Source organism: Rhinichthys klamathensis, unplaced genomic scaffold, assembly GCF_029890125.1.
Source record: "Rhinichthys klamathensis goyatoka isolate OS25496 unplaced genomic scaffold, OSU_Roscu_1.1 h1tg000362l_1, whole genome shotgun sequence".
NCBI lineage: Eukaryota > Metazoa > Chordata > Actinopteri > Cypriniformes > Leuciscidae > Rhinichthys > Rhinichthys klamathensis.
This window is the reverse complement of record NW_026606871.1, coordinates 693,340-718,043: the sequence shown is the minus strand read 5'-3', so window position 1 is coordinate 718,043 and position 24,704 is coordinate 693,340. Positions and strand designations below refer to the sequence as shown.

At 38.9% G+C, this 24,704-nt stretch overlaps 2 protein-coding genes across 9 annotated transcripts in view; one reads left to right on the top strand and one right to left on the bottom strand.

The window, feature by feature from the left end:
* The window catches only part of myo9aa (myosin IXAa), a 185,195-nt gene extending 171,831 nt beyond the window's left edge, over nucleotides 1-13,364 (bottom strand). For all 8 annotated transcript variants that reach the window (XM_056233202.1, XM_056233205.1, XM_056233209.1 and 5 more), the window contains exon 1: nucleotides 13,025-13,364. The gene's annotated coding sequence lies outside the window, so the exon portion shown is untranslated. The remainder of the gene's footprint in view (nucleotides 1-13,024) is intronic.
* A 209-nt stretch (nucleotides 13,365-13,573) lies between these two features.
* Nucleotides 13,574-17,139, top strand: senp8 (SUMO peptidase family member, NEDD8 specific). Its single transcript, XM_056233195.1, has 2 exons — nucleotides 13,574-13,632; nucleotides 16,351-17,139. Exon 2 carries the CDS (start codon nucleotides 16,371-16,373, stop codon nucleotides 17,001-17,003), a length of 633 nt encoding a protein of 210 aa, XP_056089170.1. The 5' UTR covers nucleotides 13,574-13,632; nucleotides 16,351-16,370; the 3' UTR covers nucleotides 17,004-17,139.
* The last annotated feature ends 7,565 nt before the right edge of the window (nucleotides 17,140-24,704 follow it).

Here is a 24,704-nt window from a genome sequence, read left to right as displayed (position 1 = left end):
ACACATCTTAAAACTGTATCCACTTGTTGTGGATGGTTAACATTAGCATTATTGCGATGTTAACATATTGCCTGTTATTCCCTATTGTGACGAGTATTAGAGCAAAACAGTTCCTGAAACAACATCAACAAAAGCCTGTAGGCTGGGACTCGATTTTGTCCGTTGATCGGATCGTTGACGCAATCTCGTGCAAGTTACAAGTTGCTGGAGGTGATGGATTATTGTCCAGTTAGGGTACATTTATGTTTTTAATTAAAGACTATGAGGGCATGTGATTTTTTTTTTAAATGTGCATGGATAAATAAATTGTAATAAATCACTGCAACATTCTGTAGAAAAATAAGATTGTCCATTTTGATTTCTTGGTGTCTAATGGCGCTTTTCCACTGCAGGGGACGACTCTCGGGTACGACTCTCGGGTACGACTCTCGGGTACGACTCTCGGGTACGACTCTCGGGTACGACTCTCGGGTACGACTCTCGGGTACGACTCTCGGGTACGACTCTCGGGTACGACTCTCGGGTACGACTCTCGGGTACGACTCTCGGGTACGACTCTCGGGTACGACTCTCGGGTACGACTCTCGGGTACGACTCTCGGGTACGACTCTCGGGTACGACTCTCGGGTACGACTCTCGGGTACGACTCTCGGGTACGACTCTCGGGTACGACTCTCGGGTACGACTCTCGGGTACGACTCTCGGGTACGACTCTCGGGTACGACTCTCGGGTACTCGGCTCGCTTCGCTTTTCCACTGCATGGTACGGCTCGGTACGGCATGGCTCAGTTCGCTTTAGCTCGGTTTGCTTTTCCACTGCAGTTAGTACCGCTTCAAAGTGGGATTATAGACTGATCATTATAGTTTATCCACTCCTCGGCAACCAATGAGTCTGCACTTCGTCCACTGACCACGATTCAGCCATTTCTTTTTTGGACGTTTTTTTCTTTCTTTTTTTCTTCAAGCAAGTCAAGCAAGTAGTTTTTAAAACAGGTGCTACAGCGATGGCTCTAGCGGGTTTGATGTCTCGCAAATACAATGATGCTGGTAGTAACGATTCTGTCTGACCAATCAATGATCTGCAGTGTGTTCACGTCACATTTTAGTATCGGTACGCTTGGAACCTCAACAGAGGTGGTACCATTTAAAGCGAGCCGAAGCGAGCCGTACCGTACCATGCAGTGGAAAAGTGCCATAAGGTTCAGTTTAGCAGTTTAGTTTCTGTTTGTTCCAACAGCAATGGTCTTAAATGGACTTAATACTGACACCCAGGACATTAACATCCGCCAACCCGCCAAATGTGGGTGTATTTCATCAGTGGTGTGTAACACAGTCACTCCTACTAGCCACTTCGGCGGGTTGAACTTTATATATTATACACATTTCAATTGTAGTCTTTTAAAAAGGCATCTGAATTAACAAACTAAGTGCAATGTATGTTGTCAAAAATATAGATTTTTCGATACATATCAATACTGAAATATCTGAAACGCTTCCAATACTCATTTTCTGCAGACTAGATACATGATACCAGATACTCTCTCTCTCTCGCTCTCTGACAGCGAGTGACACACAAACCCGCCTCTCCTCACTCACTCGTTTCATTTGCTCCGGATGAATATTGTTGCTGTTACAGGGCTTGAATTTCAGCGTGGGATTGCATGTATTGCGCATAATTTTACTCATTCCCGCAGATTTTGTGCTCAAACACCCAAAGCGTGCACATAAAGCCGCCTCTCAGTACTTAATTGTTTTTTTTTTGCTGCTTATTGAGCTTAAACGGTCAAATACACAGAAAATAATTGTAAAATTGCCGGTCTGGGTGAGTATTCACAAACACAGTCAGTTATGTTTTAAGTGAACGTAAACCTTTGAGAAAGAAAACGCACGTGTACCAGTGTAATAGATCCGTCCGTCAGGACTTAAAGTGACAGCAGCCTAATAAACCTGCTGCAAAATTATGAGATAATATTAAAAATATCTACACTCACCGGCCACTTTATTAGGTACACCTGTCCAACTGCTCGTTAACACTTAATTTCTAAGCAGCCAATCACATGGCGGCAACTCAGTGCATTTAGGCATGTAGACATGGTCAAGACAATCTCCTGCAGTTCAAACCGAGCATCAGTATGGGGAAGAAAGTTGATTTGAGTGACTTTGAACGTGGCATGATTGTTGGTGCCAGAAGGGCTGGTCTGAGTATTTCAGAAACTGCTAATCTACTGGGATTTTCACGCACAACCATCTCTAGGGTTTACAGAGAATGGTCCGAAAAAGAAAAAACATCCAGTGAGCGGCAGTTCTGTGGGCGGAAATGCCTTGTTGATGCCAGAGGTCAGAGGAGAATGGCCAGACTGGTTCGAGCTGATAGAAGGGCAACAGTGACTGAAATAACCACTCGTTACAACCGAGGTATGCAGCAAAGCATTTGTGAAGCCACAACACGCACAACCTTGAGGCGGATGGGCTACAACAGCAGAAGACTCCACCGGGTACCACTCATCTCCACTACAAATAGGAAAAAGAGGCTACAATTTGCAAGAGCTCACCAAAATTGAACAGTTGAAGACTGGAAAAATGTTGCCTGGTCTGATGAGTCTCGATTTCTGTTGAGACATTCAGATGTTAGAGTCAGAATTTGGCGTAAACAGAATGAGAACATGGAACCATCATGCCTTGTTACCACTGTGCAGGCTGGTGGTGGTGGTGTAATGGTGTGGGGGATGTTTTCCTGGCACACTTTAGGCCCCTTAGTGCCAATTGGGCATCGTTTAAATGCCACGGCCTACCTGAGCATTGTTTCTGACCATGTCCATCCCTTTATGGCCACCATTTACCCATCCTCTGATGGCTACTTCCACCATGTCACAAAGCTCTAATCATTTCAAATTGGTTTCTTGAACATGACAATGAGTTCACTGTACTAAAATGGCCTCCACAGTCACCAGATCTCAACCCAATAGAGCATATTTGGGATGTGGTGGAACGGGAGATTCGCATCATGGATGTGCAGCCGACAAATCTGCGGCAACTGTGTGATGCCATCATGTCAATATGGACCAAACTCCCTGAGGAATGCTTCCAGCACCTTGTTGAATCTGTGCCACGAAGAATTGAGGCAGTTCTGAAGGCAAAAGGGGGTCCAACCCGTTACTAGCATGGGGTACCTAATAAAGTGGCCGGTGAGTGTATATGCCAGTTTTTCCCTATGATATTTATGCCGAAATTGTGGCCAGTGAAAATGCTGAGTAGCTAGTAACTTTGGGAAACCACTAGCCACAGTGACTGGGAAGCAAAAAAGTTACTGCCAAGTAGGGCTGTCACTTTACGTTCGAAAATAGATTGCACAATCGATCGGACCAACCAACACAAGTTTCGAAAACGAAAATAGGGAATCGATTTTAACTGCCTTTTTTTTTTTTAACCAAAAATGTGTTTTAGGTGGACAGATCAATACAGTACACAGAACATGTAGGATGCTGGAAAATAACAATGTATTTTCTGTTAACCAAATGCTTTTTAATATTCGCTATTACTTCAATGCAAATGAACAAGCGCGTGTGTGTTCAAGTAAGCCAGAAATGCGTATATATATTTAATATATCATGAGGACTCACAAGTTGCGTATTTGCGCTAAATCCGCGCAGATTTGGCTCACACAAACTTCCCCAGCAAAGTGAGTAAACATAGAAACACACCAAATTGGCTCGTGATTTGACAGCGTTTCCCGCCAAAGTTCATTTTTACCTGCATTTGGCGAGTTGGAGGGTGTTAACTTCAATCCCTGAATATTGCACTCCTGTTTGTCATTGTGCACGAAACTTCACGCCAATAAATCATCAGAAATATTGCTGACTTTTACGCGTCTCAAGCCCTCTTTACGTTCGTCCTAATGCCTGTTAGGTGTCCGTGGATTTGCCTATATTTGGTGTTGAAATTGGAAACGACTTTAGACATGGAAAATCGATTTTACAATCGATTCAATGAACACTTAGGTCTCAGAAATCGAACAGGATTTTTTCACAAAAGTGACAGCCCTAATGCCAAGCCCTGCTGACACCTACTGGTGTGGATGCATGAACGTTTGTGTACTTTACAGCAAAGCGGTTTATGTTTTGTTCCTTTCATGTTTTTTTTCTGTCTCATACTATACAAGAAGTAAATTATAAAGATGTGAGTATTAAACTTTAGACATGGAGGAGACGAAATTCATTGTGGAAGTTTTGGAAAACGTATTATATGATAAATCTCTCAAAATCCACAAGGAAAAGTGCTCAGTGTGGACAGATAAATCCCAGCTGGAATGTTGTTGCATCATGCATGGTTAGGACACAGTTTTATGGAGCTTTAATGTTGCTTTATTGTCCTTTTTGAAGCTTGACAGTATAATCACCATCCACTTTTGTTGCATGAATAAGTAAGCTGTTCTTTGTATTTGCGACATTATGTTCTAAAAGAAAGAAAATAACTAGGGGTCAGAACATGATGTAACTACCGTAACTAATTTACTGGTTACCTTCACATTCTATTACAGTACAAATTAAATGTATTACAGCCTTTCCCTGTTTATGTTGCCTTTGAGTGCTCAAGTTAAGACGGTATCCAAGATTTGAGACAAGATAAGCCACTGATGATGCATCTTTCCCTTCAAACATTTCTCTGCGCCCTGTCAAACACTGAAAGAGAGATATTGAGCAGGACTGGTGAAGACTGACCACTTAACTCAAATAGATCAGGTGCGGTCTCTTCTCACTGTGATAAGAAGGTCAGAGCTGGCCCACTTTTCCCTTAGGATCCTGTACTTTAGAGAAACGGCCCAGTTTCTGTGTCTTTACTGGGGCCCCGGACTACAGAAAGTGTCGTGTCAACACCTGTTCTGCCTCGCACATCCATCAGGAGCAGACAGGCACCTACTTACCTACTTAAGCTGGCTTACTTTTACATCCAAACTATTTCAAAACATCACTATTGCTCATACTTAGGTTTAGGAGTTTGAAGAAAACCTGAAATGCTACAAACATAGCTAATGCTTTAGATCATGCTGTTTGTTGAGGACATATTTGTACTTTTCTAAACGACTGGATGATTTTGATTTTTGTGACCTCTGAAGACATAAAAAATTGGGTGAAGAAAACCCCAAAGACTATTTCTAAGACCCAACTGGTTGGATTCACAAAAATCAAAGTTAAGAAATCACCTGTTGTAGATCTGGAGTTTTAATCTAGTGATGGGGACGAGACCGCCTATGCCGAGTCCGAGTCGAGACCGAGTCTTTGAAGGGTCGAGTCCGAGTCGAGACCGAGTCCGTTGGTTTTCAAATACAGTCGAGTCCGAGTCAAGACCGAGTCTTTGAGGAAGCAAGTCCGAATCGAGATTTTGTCTCGACATGTCAGTTTTGATATTCATGATTTAATATCACCCCAGTTAATAATCAACAGTTAGGCCTTTGCATTGCACCATGGGATGTCATTTTCAAATAATGCCCGTCAACATTGGATTTTATTATTGTTGTTGTTATGTGTTGTGTGGTTTTTTTATATGAACATAAAAAAAATGCGTTGGAAAAAAAAATCTCGAGGACTGGTAGTCTTTGAAGACCGAGTCTTTGAAGGGTCGAGACCGAGTCAAGACCGAGTCTTTGAAGGGTCGAGACCGAGTCAAGACCGAGTCTTTGAAGGGTCGAGACCGAGTCAAGACCGAGTCTTTGAAGGGTCGAGTCCGAGTCAAGACCGAGTCTTTGAAGGGTCGAGACCGAGTCAAGACCGAGTCTTTGAAGGGTCGAGACCGAGTCAAGACCGAGTCTTTGAAGGGTCGAGACCGAGTCAAGACCGAGTCTTTGAAGGGTCGAGACCGAGTCAAGACCGAAGTCTTTGAAGGGTCGAGTCCGAGTCCGTTGGTTTTCAAATACAGTCGAGTCCGAGTCAAGACCGAGTCTTTGAAGGGTCGAGACCGAGTCAAGACCGAGTCTTTGAAGGGTCGAGACCGAGTCAAGACCGAGTAGACCGAGTCAAGACCGAGTCTTTGAAGGGTCGAGACCGAGTCAAGACCGAGTCTTTGAAGGGTCGAGACCGAGTCAAGACCGAGTCTTTGAAGGGTCGAGACCGAGTCAAGACCGAGTCTTTGAAGGGTCGAGTCCGAGTCCGTTGGTTTTCAAATACAGTCGAGTCCGAGTCAAGACCGAGTCTTTGAAGGAACAAGTCCTAGACGAGTCCGAGAAAGCAGAAATCGGTCTCGAGTCAGAGACCGGACTCGAGTACATCACTGTTTTAATCAATAAGCAAGAGAATTGTTTAGAATACATCAAGACTACATTAAATAAAGTAGGGCTGTGAAACGATTAAATCGCATCCAGAATAAAAGTTTGTGTTTACATAATATATGTGTGTGTGCTGTGTATAATTATTTTGTATATAAAAATACACATACATGGCATGTATATATTTAAGAAAAATGTGTTATTTATATTTGAAATATTTATATTTATATATTAATATTTATAATACAAACATTAATACAGACATTCATTCATCTTCAAATTATTATATTTTTTTTTAGATGTTTGTGTCCCTCCACTAAAAGTCCAATCGCCCAAAACTTTTGTCTTGTGTAGAAATATAAACCCTTTATGAACAGATTTAATTTAGGCTTTCATTCACATAAACATTGATCAATGCACATACATAAAGCACATCAAATATGGCAAGTAGAAGCTCAAACATGCTTGCTTGACACGCGAGAACCAATGAGGTTTGTTATTGCACAAAGCAAGCGCGGTTGATCATGGTTTTTTATGAGCTCTGTGCGTTGATCAATGTTTATATATAGAGGTGAAACTCGAAAAAATGTAATATTGTGCAAGTTTATTTCAGAATTCAACTTAAAAGGTGAAACTAATGTATTATATAGACTCATTACATGCAAAGTGAGATATTTCAAGCCTTTTTTTGTTATAATTTTGATGATTATGTCTTACAGCTTATGAAAACCTTTTCACAATATTCTCATTTTGAATTTGGGGTTTTCATAAGCTGTAAGCCATAATCATCAAAATTATAACAAATAAAGGCTTGAAATATCTCACTTTGCATGTAATGAGTCTATATAATACATTAGTTTCACATTTTAAGTTGAATTACTGAAATAAATGAACTTTTGCACGATATTAATTTTTCAAGTTTCACCTAAATAAAAGCATAAAGCAATTATATATCTTCAGAAGACTAGAATTAAACTGCTCAATTCATACGGATTACTTTTACAATGCGTTTATGAACTTTTTGGAGTATCAAAGTGAATAAACCTTCAGCGAGGGATAGAAATCTCTCAGGTTTCATTAAAAACATTTTCATATGCGTTTCAAATGATGAACGAAGGACTAACGCGCTTGGAACGACATGAGGGTGAATAACAGAGTTTTCAATATTGCGTGAATGTCACGATCTATGAGGAAAAACCATCGTAACTCATCATTAAAGCTTCATAGTGAATGATTTTGCTGGGAGTTTATAGAGGCTTAAAAGTCATTTGAAATGCAAGTTCTGGAATTAAACAACACATGGACCCGAATAACATCCAAATCCACTCCAAATATTTGTTTGGATTGGACAAACATAACACCAAGCTTTGAATTTCAGATCATCTCAAAAAACAAGCTCCAAGAAAAATTACACCCTGTAAGATACTTAAATCCAAGATGATTTATTGCTCGATGATAATTTAGGACTGGCACATATTGTGGTCAATTTGGAAAGCCAATACACATATTTCTGAAGACAAAATGCACAAAGTAAGCAAAATAACACGGCAAACGCATGAACATCTTTATACAAAAATTGGCTTGGCTGGTAAGCGAACAATGACCTGTCAACGCGCATTAGCCTGTGTCTGAATACAGAAGGGCTTCAGACAAATGGTAAAAGTAATAATTACTGTTGTTTCCAGTTATTTACAGCCGGGGATATGACACATACTCCCTTTCAGCTGTCCGTCTGCTCACAGCTGTCTGCAATTTGCAATTCAGCTAAATAACTTTACTATCTGAAGTACAGCTGACATATTCAAGAGAGAAATATTTAAGACATAAATGTGACAAAAAACAGCAGATGCTGTAACGGTTAAAGTCCCCCCTAGTCAATAATTGTATCCCTTTAAGTTAAAACTCATCTTTGATCACCAAAATGACATTAAAATGTTTTTTCCTTGAAAAAAAAAAATGGTCATGCGTTAAAATAGCTTGAATGTAATTCTATTGAGCCCCGCCTCCACTCACTCACTCAGCTCAGAGATCCACTGGTTGATCTGATTGGTTACAAGGTTGTTTGTGACGTCAGAAACACCAGCGATTTCAAACCGTGTTTTTGAGACTGTCTTTGGTTCACTGCAGTTTAAAGGAGAAAACACTCAGCAATGCTGTCGACTTATGAATTTACACATGGTTTGTCTTAAAGCATATTAAAAACACCATATAGACATATAAACAACATTAAAAGCTGGATTTTCACCACAGGGGGACTTCAAGGTTTAGTCGGATCATTGAACACGGTGTCAATCAGGGCCTGAAGGATGGATTACCGCATCCCTTCAAAGTAAAAAATCCAGGCAACTTGATGACCGAGAGTTTCACTACTTCCTATGGCAGTTTCCTCTTATTGTTGTGGTCCAAAAATGCTTCAGATTTCTCCAACAAGCTAGATTCATCATACAGATACACTACAGTACCCAATGATTTCCGCCATGGCGGAATAGAATCCAGTCATAAAAACAGGAATTTACAGTATAACGCTTCTGTCATTTAGCAAAAAATTTGAGATATTTTGGAAGAAAATATCAAACTGAGGCCAAAATAATATCAAACTGAGGTCAAAACACTTAATTAAATCGTGATATCCACTCAATATTGCTTTTCAAATCTGAGTGTCGCAGTTTCGTCCACTACACAAACTCAAGCGTGACGCTCACGGTGTTTTCAGCGTCTGCCGTCTCACTATATGAGGACATAAACTTCAGCCACTTAAAAATTTTATGTAATAAAAATTATCATCATATTATATAAAAAAAGAAACTCAAAGGTGTTCACGACAACCCATCAAATAAAAGGTCTAACTTGAAGAAATGTAGACAGAAATATATTACTATCAGGATGTACTTCTCAAAGTATTAATAATAATAAAATCTTTAAAACTTTTTTTTTTTAAAGGAATATGATCATTTTTCTTTTCAATAGCTAACCTTTGCCTTGCAGTGCTTTGTTAAAAGATAAAATAAATTGTTACCTTTTAAGATATTGATTAAATTGTAATGTTTTATGCCTTATTTTGATTACCGCCATTTTTGATAATAAATCATAAATCCAGAAAAATGATTGGGGGCGGGGGGGGTTGGGGGGGGGATCATAAGGCCCTATTATTGGAAAATTTGTGATAACTTAATAAATTTTTAAAGTTTAAGAATTCATTAAATGATTATTCAAATTTAATTACACCATAAAACGGAATAAAACATTTCATAGTGTTAGCTAAACTTTTAATAAATTGTTGTTAAACCGTATAAACTTCATTATTTCAATTAATTAGACATGCTTTTGGATTACTAAAATTTAACTTAACAACTATAACAGAAACCAGAAAAACTCAAACGGAAAAATAAACAGAATCCAGAAAAACTCAAACGGGAAAATAAACAGAAACCAGAAAAACTAAACAGGAAAAAACAAGTGGTAAAGTGCGTGTTTGAGAGATTCTCATCCGGCTTTACCTTTCCCTCCAGGCTCTATGATGCAACTTCTATTTCTGCTCTGTGTTAATATTTAATGAGGATTTTTAAACCTGTGTTGTGATTTGGTTTCAAACCGAAAGCCTCTCTATAAAAACAACTCAAGAATCTTATGAATTTTAACAAAAAGTCTTTATAGTACTATGTTTTTTGTTTGTTTTTTTACATAAAATGACAGCACCACGGTATACACTCACCTAGAGGATTATTAGGAACACCATACTAATACTGTGTTTGACCCCCTTTCGCCTTCAGAACTGCCTTAATTCGACGTGGCATTGATTCAACAAGGTGCTGAAAGCATTCTTTAGAAATGTTGGCCCATATTGATAGGATAGCATCTTGCAGTTGATGGAGATTTGTGGGATGCACATCCAGGGCACGAAGCTCCCGTTCCACCACATCCCAAAGATGCTCTATTGGGTTGAGATCTGGTGACTGTGGGGGCCATTTTAGTTCAGTGAACTCATTGTTATGTTCAAGAAACCAATTTGAAATGATTCCAGCTTTGTGACACGGTGCATTATCCTGCTGGAAGTAGCCATCAGAGGATGGGGACATGGTGGCCATAAAGGGATGGACATGGTAAGAAACAATGCTCAGGTAGGCCGTGGCATTTAAACAATGCCCAATTGGCACTAAGGGGCCTAAAGTGTGCCAAGAAAACATCCCCCACACCATTACACCACCACCACCAGCCTGCACAGTGGTAACAAGGCATGATGGGTCCATGTTCTCATTCTGTTTACGCCAAATTCTGACTCTACCATCTGAATGTCTCAACAGAAATCGAGACTCATCAGACCAGGCAACATTTTTCCAGTCTTCAACTGTCCAATTTTGGTGAGCTCTTGCAAATTGTAGCCTCTTTTTCCTATTTGTAGTGGAGATGAGTGGTACCCGGTGGGGTCTTCTGCTGTTGTAGCCCATCTGCCTCAAGGTTGTGCGTGTTGTGGCTTCACAAATGCTTTGCTGCATACCTCGGTTGTAACGAGTGGTTATTTCAGTCAAAGTTGCTCTTCTATCAGCTTGAATCAGTCGGCCCATTCTCCTCTGACCTCTAGCATCAACAAGGCATTTTCGCCCACAGGACTGCCGCATTCTGGATGTTTTTCCCTATTCACACCATTCTTTGTAAACCCTAGAAATGGTTGTGCGTGAAAATCCCAGTAACGGAGCAGATTGTGAAATACTCAGACCGGCCCGTCTGGCACCAACAACCATGCCATGCTCAAAATTGCTTAAATCACCTTTCTTTCCCATTCTGACATTCAGTTTGGAGTTCAGGAGATTGTCTTGACCAGGACCACACCCCTAAATGCATTGAAGCAACTGCCATGTGATTGGTTGATTAGATAATTGCATTAATGAGCAATTGAACAGGTGTTCCTAATAATCCTTTAGGTGATTTCACCACCGGCACAGTGCTTTCTTGTAAGCGCATGCATTTAGAACAGTAACAGTGTTAACTTATGAATCTGGTTCAGAAGCATGCAGAACACACTAGCTAATATCTGGGGAGTCGTATACGAGGCCAGTTGTCAGAGTTAAGTCATGTCTTGGCACAATTCCTAACAGCTGAGACAAACCCTTCACATTCCTCACATCACCTGTCCCGGGAAACAACACTGCCACCAACAGCAAACTTTCCTCAGTTACTCAGTCAGAAAATGAGAAGTGACTGATTTTAAAAGAACACTAAATGTATGAGCTGCATTAAAAAAAAAAAAAGTATCACACCAAGTGGTATTTATTATTATCAAGAGCATGCAAAACAAAAGTGTTTGTTAGGTTTCAGTTGATAAACAACAGATATTTTGTTTAAACACCCCCTGAAGTTGAAACGTGCAGCATTCAATGTGTTGACGTAATTTCCACTGAAACAGGAAGGGGCGGGGCATATCTATCAGCTCCTCCCCTTTAAAAAAAATAGCCAATAGCGTTTAGTTTATATCACCGCTCGGCCAGAGCCGTTGAGCTCGATAAAGTTGTCCCAATCTCTTAATCTCCTCCATATCCCAATGGAAAGCATATTTACACTGTCTGAATCGTTCACTATCCCCTATATAGTGCACTATGTGCCATTCACCATGTAGAAAATAGCAATTGTGTGAACAAGTGACCATTTCAGCCACAGCTACTGTTCATAATGTAGGGGGCGGGGCTTCAGATTCTAGAGAGCGTTTGATTGGACAGAAAATCTGATGAGAAGTTGAAGTGCAAAGTGATGTCATCAAACTCATTGATCTACTATATTGGAGGAAGTGAGACTAATGCTTATCTTCTAAATGTGAATTTTGTCATTGTTTTGGAGCACACTAGCTTATAGATAACAGATAACATATTCATCATACTAAAAGACAAAAATCGTTTTTATACTAAAAGAAACAAAATTGATTTCATGGGAACTTTAAAAACTATTTGATTTGGAAACTTTGTGATGGTAAAATGTAACTGGAACGATAGTTAATGTGATGAACTACACCTGTGGTGACACATGAGTGAACTTGGAGAACTGACTTATCCACTAAAAAAAAAATCCCAGATTCCAGGTTAAAAGTCACGCGAAACGGTTCAGAAAAGTGAAGTTAGTTCTGAGAAAATATGTAGCATCGTTTTGTTTGCAGATGCCACTTGGTTTGATAGTTTGCCATTTAAATGCAATGACATTCACACACCTTCAACTCTTGACTTAAAGTGGCCACACACTTTTAGAACGAGAGAGAGAGAGAGAGAGAGAGAGAGAGAGAGAGAGAGAGAGAGAGAGAGAGAGAGAGAGAGAGAGAGAGAGAGAGAGAGAGAGAGAGAGAGAGAGAATGAAACATTGTGACTGGGACCGGATGACTGTGCAGATTTGGCCCATGATTACTGCAGTACTGGGACTGAAGTGAGTCCTCAATAATACATGCACCATCATCATCATCATCCTCATCCTCATCTCCACCCATGACATCTGTCACACCTCAAATAAGGTTGTTTATTCAGCCGCACATAAATGCCAGCTTAAAGTTATCCTAACACATTTAAACCAGTTACACCATTCACTAGTTATGTTGATGTCTGTTGACACTGAATCAAAAGAAATATCACAATATTGTTTTGCACGTATCGTGTGCCACGAGTTAGCGCGCGCAGTAACCATAGACATAAAGCAGGAGATGCAGAGAAACTTCGAGTCAGTCAGGATAAGTTAGTTTGTGTAATTCACTTAAAGCATGAGTGAAAATAATTTCAACACATCAAATCTCACCTCTCTGAGTTCAGTGTAAAAAAAAAAAAAAAATCCAGTGTTTGCTGCGCTTCTCCTTTAAGGACGGATCAAATCCGGCGCAGCTCGAGTCCACTAATATCCCAGAATTGTCTCTCTCAAATTATCCGTTGCAACTTTCCCGTGTCCGAACGTACGTGCCACTCTGCCATTTTGATTCAAAAAATGACTACAATCATCTTCCCATTGAAATTTCCGAACAGTGCGGCGTTTCTTTTCTCGTGGGAGTCGCTCGCTGAAACTCCTTTCTGTTTTTTTTCTGCTTAATCAGTGCTGCTTCTCATCAGCGTCCAGACGCGCGCTGCGCGTACTCGCTGCGGAATGGGCGGAGTCAGTTGCGGCGATGGGCGGTGGCTGGCTTTCAGAGAGGCAGTGCGTACTAGTTGCGTCACGCTGCGGTAAGCCAATCACCGTCTGGCATTGGGAAAAGGCGTGTACGTGCCCTGCCCCTCAACACTGTCGCAAAAAGTGTAGAAGCGCGACACTTTCTATCACAACAGTAGCGGTTTACGGCACCTGCCCTCTCGCGCTTGTGGCAGAGGAAGGTGGACGTTATGAAGGCTTACTTTGGGGACTGTTTCTTTTGCAAGGTAACAAACAATATGTTGTCGATGTGATTTTTAAACAGATGAAGAATGCAGAGAGCTTTGAAATGTGATCGTGTTTGTTTGGCCTGTATCATTGCGCAGTGCAGTACTAGTGATTGTGCAATGAGACAAATAAGACAACTAACTTAAAGTTATGGCGAGCACGTGTAAAATAAATAACAGTTTAAATAGTCTATTATTTTAAAGTTACCTACATCTAGTACATCCTCTGACTCCCTGTATTATAAGCAAAGTAATTGCAATATAGAGTGGTAAGAAAAATAGAAAGTACTTTTTTGGCGGAAAGTAATGTGTTTTTAGAATGAAAAAGATAGATGGTTAAAGGCAGCATGAAATAAAAATAGGCGATTCTTGTTTTTTTATGGAATATTTAGTATAAGTTATTTATCCGTGCACATTATGATAGTTTTTAGTTCATGTGTCTCGCAATCTTGAATCAAAATAAATTCAACAAAATAAATGAACAGGTCATTAGAGAAAAGAAGTCGTTGCAAGAGGGAGGCAACGACTTCTCTTCTCTAATGACGTGTTTACTGGCGCGAGGGCGGGGCAACCTGTCACTCACATGAGATCCACCAATAGCAAACCACAACCATCCAATCAATTCCCCACAGACAAAATAAAGCCCCGTCCTACATTTGTTCTTGTTTGAAGAGATGTTTCACTCTGATATACATTATTACAATAGTGAAGAATAGACTATTGCAACTTCCGTTGTCCGGTCTCTTGTAAACAGTTGTTTACAATTTTTTTCCAGGATTCTTTGATGAATAGAAAGTTCAAAAGAACAGTATTTATCTGAAATGGAAAGCTTTTGTAACATTATACACAACCGTTTAAAAGTTTGCGGTCAGTAATATTTTTTTCCGAAAAGAAATGAAAGAAATGAATACTTTTATTCAGCAAGGATTAGGGCTGCACGATATTGGTAAAAAATCACATTGCGATATTTTATTTTTCTGCGATATATATTGCGATATAAAAACAATTTCACCAGATTACTTAAATAGCTCTATTTGGAAAGAATGAATCATTCTAGAATGACTTTAACTAGACTTTAATAAATGGAACCTTATTGTGAAGTGTTTCTGATTTATGTCTCTTGAGTTCAGTGTTGGACAGATCAGTTGTTTTAACCATTCATTAAAGTGAATCGGTTCAAATGAGTCATTAGTTCGCGAATCGGACGTGTCATTAACGGACCACATCGTACAAGATTTGTCAACACAGAAAACATTTCATCACTGGATGAAATCCATCACTGAGTCAACTCAACTCAATTCATTAATATGCGCGAGGGAGGGAGAGCGAGAAAGACAGTTTGAAGACGGTGAGAGTGCGCGCGCGCGACCGGGGCTTTCACTCTCTGCTCGCTCTCTCAGTTAAACAAGCGCAGCAGTCAGTCTTTACATCAGTCACCGGTCAAACTTTGGCGGGACAAAAATACGCTTTAGAGGCTGACAGAAAACAGCGCGCAAGTTCCAGTCTTCTTGCGCTTTATGTTTAAACTGACAGGACTTGCAAATTGATAAACTCTCACACTATGATGGTTGAACTTTGCAATTAATCCACGAATCACAAGCGTTACGGGCCGGAGAGCTGCTGGCACGTTGCCTACTGATCATGAATCACCATCAACTACGATCCATACTTGACATCGTACATATCTGCGATGTGACTATCGTGGATGCGCACATCGCGATATCGATGTTAAAATGATACATCGTGCAGCCCTAGCAAGGATGTATTAAATTGAACCAAAGTGTCAGTAAAGACATGTTACAAACGATTATATTTCAAATAAATGCTGTTCTTTTGAACTTCCTATGCATCAAAGAATCCTGAAAAAAAATTGTACACACCTGTTTTCAACATTGATAATAATAATATATGTTTCTTGAGCAGCAAATCTTCATATTAGAGTGATTTCTGAATGATCATGTGACACTGAAGACTGGAGTAATGATGCTGAAAATTCAGCTTTGATCACACAGGAATAAATTACATTTTAAAATATATTCAAATAGAAAACAGTTATTTTAAATTGTAATAATATTTCACAATATTACAGGTTTTTTTTAATATTTTTGAATCAAATAAATGCAGCCTTGGTGAGCAGAAGAGACTTCTTTTAAAAAACTTTAGCTCCGAAAGATCATTACCGTAAATGACCCTGAGCACTTCAGTGGTGTGAACCGCTCCATTGTTTTGACGCACTTTGGCGGTAAAATGGCGTGATTATGTTCCTCGGTCCGGATGAAACCCGGTCTGCCATTTGGATACCACTGTTATAGACAAATAGATTCATATAACATGGTATTAAAGGGGTCATCGGATGCAAAATTCACTTTTATATGGTGTTTGCATATAAATGTGTCTTTGCAGTGTGTGCAATCCTCAAAAAGCTTCAATAATCAAGCCGTTTGGATTTTCTGAGCAATATGATGTCATAATGACATCATGAGCGGTTGCTCATTATCATTTAAAGAGACATGCACCGAAACGGGTCGCTGTGAACAGAGCTGTTTTTGAGGAGCTAAAAAGGGTGTAGTTTTACACAACCATTGAGGAATTTTAACCAAAGTATGTTACAAACTTTACATGAAGACCCTAAAGAATGTAAAATGGGCATCCAATGACCTGTTTAATATGGTACTACATATGTAAATCAGTAAAATCTCTAAATCCTCATGCCCACAGTAACCCGTGTTGCGTTGAGGATGGATCCGGTGGTGTTGAGCTTCCAGGACAGTCTTCTGCGGCGCTCGGATGTGGCGCTGTTAAACGGACCGCACTGGCTCAACGACCAGGTCATCGGTTTCGCCTTCGAGTACTTTGCAGCAGAGCGCTTCAAAAGTCTGAGCGAGAAGGTGTGTTTCATCAGCCCTGAAGTGGCCCAGTTCATCAAGTACGCTTCGAGTCAAGAGGAGCTCGCCGTGTTTCTGGAGCCGCTGAGTCTCGCGACTCGACAGTGGGTTTTTCTGCCGGTCAATGATAACGCCAATCAAACGGCCGGCGGCTCCCACTGGAGTTTGCTTCTCTATCAACGAGACACCAGTCAGTTCACACACTTCGACTCTCAAAATGGAGGGAACTCATTGCACGCGCGACGTATCGCAGCAAAACTGGAAGCTTTTCTAGGAGAGAAAGTGCCTTTTGTCGAGGAGCAAAGCCCCTCGCAGCAGAACAGCTTTGACTGTGGCATGTACGTGATCTGTAACGCCGAGGCTCTGTGTGAGAGTGTGAGAGTCGAAGGCTGTCCGCTCCTGCCCGCTCAGATCATAACACCCACATACATCACACGCAAACGGACAGAATGGTATTCGCTAATACAGAGACTCGCCAAGGAATGACTAGTTGAGCTCTTGCGTCACGCAAAGGTGCCGTCATGTTTGCATGAACTCTATTAGCCCGTGAACTCGGGCTGTGCAACGATTAATCGCCAAAATAAAAGTTTGGGTAACGCTTTACTTGAAGGGGTGTGCATAAGACTGACATGACACCTTCATAATCATGACATGACACATGTCATGACTATATAAAGGAGGTTTCATGCATGTTTATGTCAACTGTCATTAAGTGTCACTCGCTCAATTGAATTTTGAATGCAAATATGACACTGTTTGAGATGTCTTTGTTATAACAACTTGACATTACTAAGACAAAACAACCTTTCATAAATATGTCATAAACATGACACAGCATTTATAGACCATTATAACATTTTAATGACAAATTCAATGTGTACCACTGTAGTTGAGGTCAAGAAAAATATTCATGACACTGTCGTAATGGCCTCATGACAGCCAATGTCAAAACCAACCACATGCCAGTTTAATGTAATGTTAACCCATAATTAAGTTTGATAATTAATCTGCTATGTCATGTTTATGACATATTTATGACAATTTATGTTATCTTTGTAATCTCAAGTTGTCATTACCAAGACACTGACAGGTTATGTGTTTTTTTAAGTTTGATAATAAATCTGCTATGTCATGTTTATGACATATTTATGACAGGTTATGATGCATTGGTTTATGTCAAGTTGCCATAACAAAGACATCTCAAACAATGTCATATTTGCATTAAAAATGTCATAATTGAGCGAATGACACTTAATGGCAGTTGTCATAAACATGCATAAAACCTCCTTCATATTCATGACATATGTCATGTCATGGTTATGAAGGTGTCATGTCAGTCTTATGCACACCCCTTCAAGTAAAGTGTTACCAAAGTTTGTAATTAATTTGTATAAATAAATACACACACATGCATGCATATATTTAAGAAAAATCTTATTTATATATATATAAAATATTTATATATAATATAAATGCAAATATTTCTTAAATGTATGCATTCATGTGTGTCTGTGTATTTATTTATACAAATTAATTATACACAGTACACACACATATATTATGGAAACACGTGCATGAATGAAACAGCATGCACCTCTTAAAACATTGTTTGCCAAACTCTTATAATGAATGTAAATGTGCACCAGTCTGTCAAGCTCCAAAAACAACGCCATTAAAGTATAAAAAGTAGTTTGTATGAATCATGCGCTATAATCTTAGTCTTCTGACGTCATCCGATGGCTTTGTGCGAGGAAAAAGCAGACATTAAAGAAGTTCTTTCCCTTGCATATATTCAATGATGGCACATCGTGTCAATGAACGTGTGCATCTTAACCAATCGTTTTGCTCATATAAACTACTTCTGTAACACTTGCATGCTTTTTTTGTTTATATTTAGAGCTTGACATCATCAGTGCCCACTGTTGTTTCTGCAAAAAAAAAAAAAATAATCAAATTTTGTCTTCCATTAAGGAAATAAAATCACACATGAGGGCGAGTAAACGATGGCCGACTGTTTCTTACATGGATGCGCTGTTCCTTTAAGAACACATCTATAATCTTTCATCCGAGAAGAGACTTGTGATCAGTGTAACTAATCCATTAGCAGCACAAGTTGGTAGATTGAGAATGTGTTGTTGCTGATTAGTCGCATGAAGTGAGTAAGTGAATGTGATGTGTGTTTACAAGACCTTTTGCTCAGGGCTTATTTTGAGACGAGACAGAGAATGATTTGTGCCGCTACTGTTTGCCATGGACATGTGGTGTGTAGTAGCTTTTATTTATTTGACCAAGTTCATCTTCTCACTCTGAGCTGAAAAGATGCTTCATAACCTCAAATGCATGAGTTTATTCTTCAGCTGTATGAACTGAATGAAACCGATTGTTTCATCCCCAATAAAACACACGCGTGTCTATTGCAGTGCAGGTCACATTACTATACCTAACCATTGAGTGTGAGGCATTACATCATTATTTTCTCTCTGTCATGTGTTTGTGTTGTAACCTTTGTTTCATTTATTTGCATAAAAGATGATTGTGCTGCTAATCGACATCAATACTACTATATGCATGAACACATGCAGCAACCTAGAAGAGTGTACTAGATCAGTTCTCTAATGTTATTGAATTACTGACATTGTTAAGAAATATCTTATTCAAAATAAAAAATCGTTTGGGTTTAAGTGGTGTCTATATGCAACAAACGACCCATTTGGTATAAAACTCTCAGTCTAAATGCAAAGGTTATCGGTGATGATAGAGCCTCACATTTCCAGGTTTTTTCCAACAGTACAAAGCTCTCGGATCTCCTCGAGGGCTTCAGGTGTTCCCCATTATCTCTCCGAGGGGGTCCTGACCTTCATGATCTCAGTTCTACACCTCATCCACGTGTTGTTAAACTGCCCTGTAATGTCCTGCAGATCTCCACAGAAGTGTAAACACATTTCAGGCCCTTCTTCACATCGCTTCAAACACAGCTCTGGCTCGCCGTCCTGCTGGGATTTAACTTGCTGTAGGTGAGAATATGTCTATATGCCAACTTGACTTTTTGTAAGGATCTATTCATATTTCAATGCATTAAAATGCAGTTCATACATGCATGCAAAAATGTCAGGGTATGTCATAATGAAGTACGGAAGCGTATTGCATTCACTCGAGGAAAAAAAATCTACTCTGTTTTTCTGAATTAATGACTTAATTATCTCAAAATTATGAGTAACTCATTAATTCATAAAAACAGATTGAAAAAAAATTTTCAAGAAAAATGATCTCGTAATTCTGAGATAATTAACTCATTAATTCATAAAAACAGTGAAAAAAAAAATTTTCCATGAAAAATGATCTCGTAATTCTTGAGATAATTAACTCATTAATTCAGAAGAACAGAGCAAAAGCTTTTTTTTCATGAAAAAATATCTCGTAATTCTGAGATAATTAACTCGTTAATTCAGAAAAACAGAGCAAAAGCTTTTTTTTCATGAAAAATGATCTCGTAATTCTTGAGATAATTAACTCATTAATTCAGAAGAACAGAGCTAAAACATTTTTTTTTAATGAAAAAATATCTCGTAATTCTGAGATAATTAACTCGTTAATTCAGAAAAACAGAGCAAAAACTTTTTTTCATGAAAAATTATCTCGTAATTCTGAGATAATTAACTCGTTAATTCAGAAAAACAGAGCAAAAGCTTTTTTTTCATGAAAAATATCTCGTAATTCTGAGATAATTAACTCGTTAATTCAGAAAAACAGAGCAAAAGCTTTTTTTTCATGAAAAAATATCTCGTAATTCTGAGATAATTAACTCATTAATTCATAAAAACAGAGTGAAAAATTTTTTTCAAGAAAAATTTATCTCATAATTCTGAGATAATTAACTCGTTAATTCAGAAAAACAGAGCAAAAACTTTTTTTTCATGAAAAAATATCTCGTAATTCTGAGATAATTAACTCGTTAATTCAGAAAAACAGAGTAGATTTTTTTTTCTTCAAGTGAATGCAATACGCTTCCGTAATGAAGAGACTGTTGCAAGAACCAAATATAAATCTAAAGGAGAATAAAGCATTTGTAGTAAAGGCTCCAAAGTTATGGAATATTTAGCCAGTGGATATTAAATATGCTGAATGTTTAAAACGTTGTTTGTATAGACGTGCTTTAAGTGTTTTGGGGTTTGGTATTTTGTATTTATATTACATTTTCTTGTTCATACATTGTGTATAGCTCTTCATGAATGTATGCGTAATGATTGTGTTCTTAAACCACTTTGTGCGTTTAAAAATGCTATATAAATAAAATGATGCTTACTTGCAAGTTTTAAAGAAATGCATTATTGAAAAGAAAGCATAGTAACTATTTTACAGTGACATTGCCACATGTTACATGCATAGTAATAACTGTAAATTATACCTAAAGTAACTAACCCTAAACCAAACCCTAACCTAATATTTTAGCACAACTGCTTATAATTATTTGAAAAATCTTTGTCCATTAAATCAAAGTTATATGGTGTGACCAACATGCAAAAACACCCATAAAATAAAATGGTAACACTTTACAATAAGGTTCATTAGTTAACATGAACTAAGAATGAACAATACTTCAATAATTCACCTTAGATAATATTAATTTCAACATTTACTAATACATTATTCAAATCAAAGGTTGTATTTATTAACATTAGTTATTAATGCACTGTGAACTAACATGAACAAACAATGAACAGGTGGATTTTATTAACTAACATTAACAAAGATTATTAAATACTGTAACAAATGTATTGCTCATGGTAAGTTCATGTTTGTTAACTAATGAAGCTTATTGTAAAGTATTACCAATAAAATAAAATTAAGCAGGATATCGCAGAGATACATAAGACTGTGTGAAGTATAAAATAGATCAGATAAATTATCCTTTTTATGTCAAAGTAAGGTTAGTTCAGGGTGTAAAAGGTTAGTTCAGGGGGGGAGTAGATATTTATGTACTTATAATTGTGATATTTGCAACCAAAAAAAAAAAAAAAAAAGTGTATATTGTGTGGACAACTTTAAGATGTCTACACACTCGCATGTATTTAAGTGTAAGAAAAATCTATAACTTTTTACTGGCTACACATGACATATTTATATAAGGAATCCTGTGACAAAGGAATGTCGAGTGTGATGTGAAAAGTGTGTTATTGATCATTCATACACACCCATTTTGGGCCGTGAATCAAAACACTGTACAGTATGAGGTTTGCAACGTGAGATCATCATGCAGTGAAACATGAATAGCCTTTTGCACATTCTCCAAAAGCTCTGTAACTGATCTCAACTTTATTATCAAGCGCACACAAAGAGACAGAGAGCGCAAGAAAGCAGATAAGCTTGACGTGTGTAAAAGTATATGTCATTCGGGAACGTTGCTCTGCTGTTTGAGTGAGATCTCTACAGTACGCTCTTATAAACACTTGCCAGAGAGATGTTAACATGCATGGCTGCAGTAAATTTAGCACCAAATGGCAAATGACCTCTGACCTTGTTTGTTCATTTCAGCTTGAATATCCTCAGAGAGCGGTGTGTTGAGTACCGGTGATAAATATAGAAAGGTTTAAAGAGAACAAAACACATTTCATGACAAAGCCACCAGACAGGTTTCTATAAGCAGTAACTTCCTCAGCCAGAAACAAAACTATATGGATTTATGATCATGAAGACAGGACATCTGAAGCTTGTTGACGTTTTTTCCTCATGAAAACCCTATAGGACCTATAGGTCAAGTTTAGCAGGCATGAAGACATGCCTCGGGGTAATAGTTACAGGTCACGGCATCACTGGATGTGGAAAGGACGGCTACAGTCCGCTGAGCATGAAGACACGACGAATCATGACAAAAATAACCTTTTAGAGACCTTTTAGACTTCTTTTATATCTCATTTCTTTCTTTTCTAAATCTAACTAAATTAAACTAAATCTGAGGCCAAGAATTTATTGTGTTTAATATAATTCTGTATATTACAGGTTTTGACTTAAAAGTCTAATTGCATAAAACAGTTTTTCGTGGTTTTTACACACAAACATTGCATTGGATAGTGTCATTTGTCATACAAATATATGTCAGGTTGGGGTGAGTTATCACATATTCATTAATACCATTTGTTCTTCTTTCATTGTGACAATACGCTATGAGGTCAGCATGTGTTAAAGTCCCCCTGTAGTCAATCATTTTATCCCTTAAAAAACTCATCTTTGATCACCAAAATAACATATTTAAACGCGTTTTCCTTGAAAAAAATGTCTTCATGCCTTAAAATAGCTTGAATGTAACTCGACACCCTCGCCTCATTTAGTATGCGCGGTTCTATGAATATGCAAATGAGCTCCGCCTCCACTCACTCAGCTCAGAGATCCACTGGTTGACGATCACTCGTTGATCTGATTGGTTACAAGGTAGTTTGTGACGTCAGAAACACCAGCGATTTCAAACCGTGTTTTTGAGACTGTCTTTGGTTCACTGCAGTTTTAAGGAGAAAATACTCAGCAATGCTGTCGACTTATGAATTTACACATGGTTTGTCTTAAAGCATATTAAAAACACCACATAGACATATAAACAACATTAAAAGCTTGATTTTCACCACAGGGGGACTTTTTAAATTATATTTATCTTGGGAAAGCATGGTCAATAATTCATGTGTCTGTACAGAAGTTGACTTTTAAAAATAAACATGGTATTTTCTAGTTCGTATTTATGAGTTATAGGTGTTGTATAAGTGTTTATAACACCAACTGCGTTCAAGTCACTTTCGTCGGAGGAAGATCGTGTATACCTTCCCTTAATTAACTACACAAAAACACAGCAAGGTTTTTAAACTTTTCCCTGGAGACTCCTATTAACATTTACCCCATCTGTATGTAAATAATGATACTAGTATGTGCTTTTCCAGAGAAATCAGGTAGACAGGTAATTTCATGACCACTTTAAACCTGCGAACCAGGTGAATCGCTAGAGCTTATTCGCTTTTCCCCCCAAAGCACTAGCAATGAAACATTCGTGTCATGTGACATGTGACTGTCAGACGTTACGTTCAGGATGATGTATTAGCAAACTAAGCAAAGGCCTGGTAAGTAAAGAGGTTACAAAGTTCACCCAAAAATTTAAATTATGTCCTCATTTACTCAAATTGTTCCAACCCTGTATGAGTTTCTTTCTTCTGTTGAACACAAAAGACAGTTGACGGAAACTACTCGGTTACTATCGTAACCTCAGTTCCCTGAGATAGGGAACGAGTATTGCGTAGCTATACGCAGTGGGGAAACTCCCTTTCCTCGATTTACTGAAGCTTATATGTAAAACGCATTTGCAGCTGCACAGCCAGCCCCCTGAGCGTCTGACCCGCTCATAGGCTGTGCTGGCGCGGGCGACTCTGACGCACAACCAATAAGCTAGCCCAACGTCAGAGCCCGTCGAGGGGGCGTGCCCTGCCTATATAGACCCCCGAATTCGCCATTATAGCAGGTTATACGACTGAAGCGACAACTTCACCAGTTACTATAGTGCGGCCGGCTACGCAATACTCGTTCCCTATCTCAGGGAACTGAGGTTACGATAGTAACCGAGTAGTTCCCTTTCGAACGGTCACTTCGTATTGCGTAGCTATACGCAGTGGGGACACCATGCAAAACGCCGCACCCTGAGTAACTGGTTGTCCTGCCACTCAGGAACCCAAAAACATATGCATATACATGTATATTTAACAGACCAGACACAGTCGGGTCTGCCTAATATATAATAAGTCAGTCACCACTAACAGAATATACTAACCAAACCAGACACCGTCGGGATTATTAGTATACTTTATTACCGGCCGAAGCGGGTTTATATAATATGTTTGTGATTATGCACAGTAATTTTTGTAGACAAGACCAGCCACTGTCAGGTCTTGTAGAGACCCACATATTATAGAATTTCATAAATGTGGAAGGCGAGGACCAGCCGGCCGCATCACAAATATCTTGAATGGGAAAACCAGAAGACCAAGCCCACGACGAGGCCATACCTCTGGTCGAATGGGCCTTGACATCTATGGGGCAAACCTGACCCACTGCGGTGTAGGCCAAAGAGATGGCATCCACTATCCATCTAGACAGTCTTTGCTTAGTGACTGGATCACCCTTAGATCGGCCCCCAAAGCAGACAAACAGCTGTTC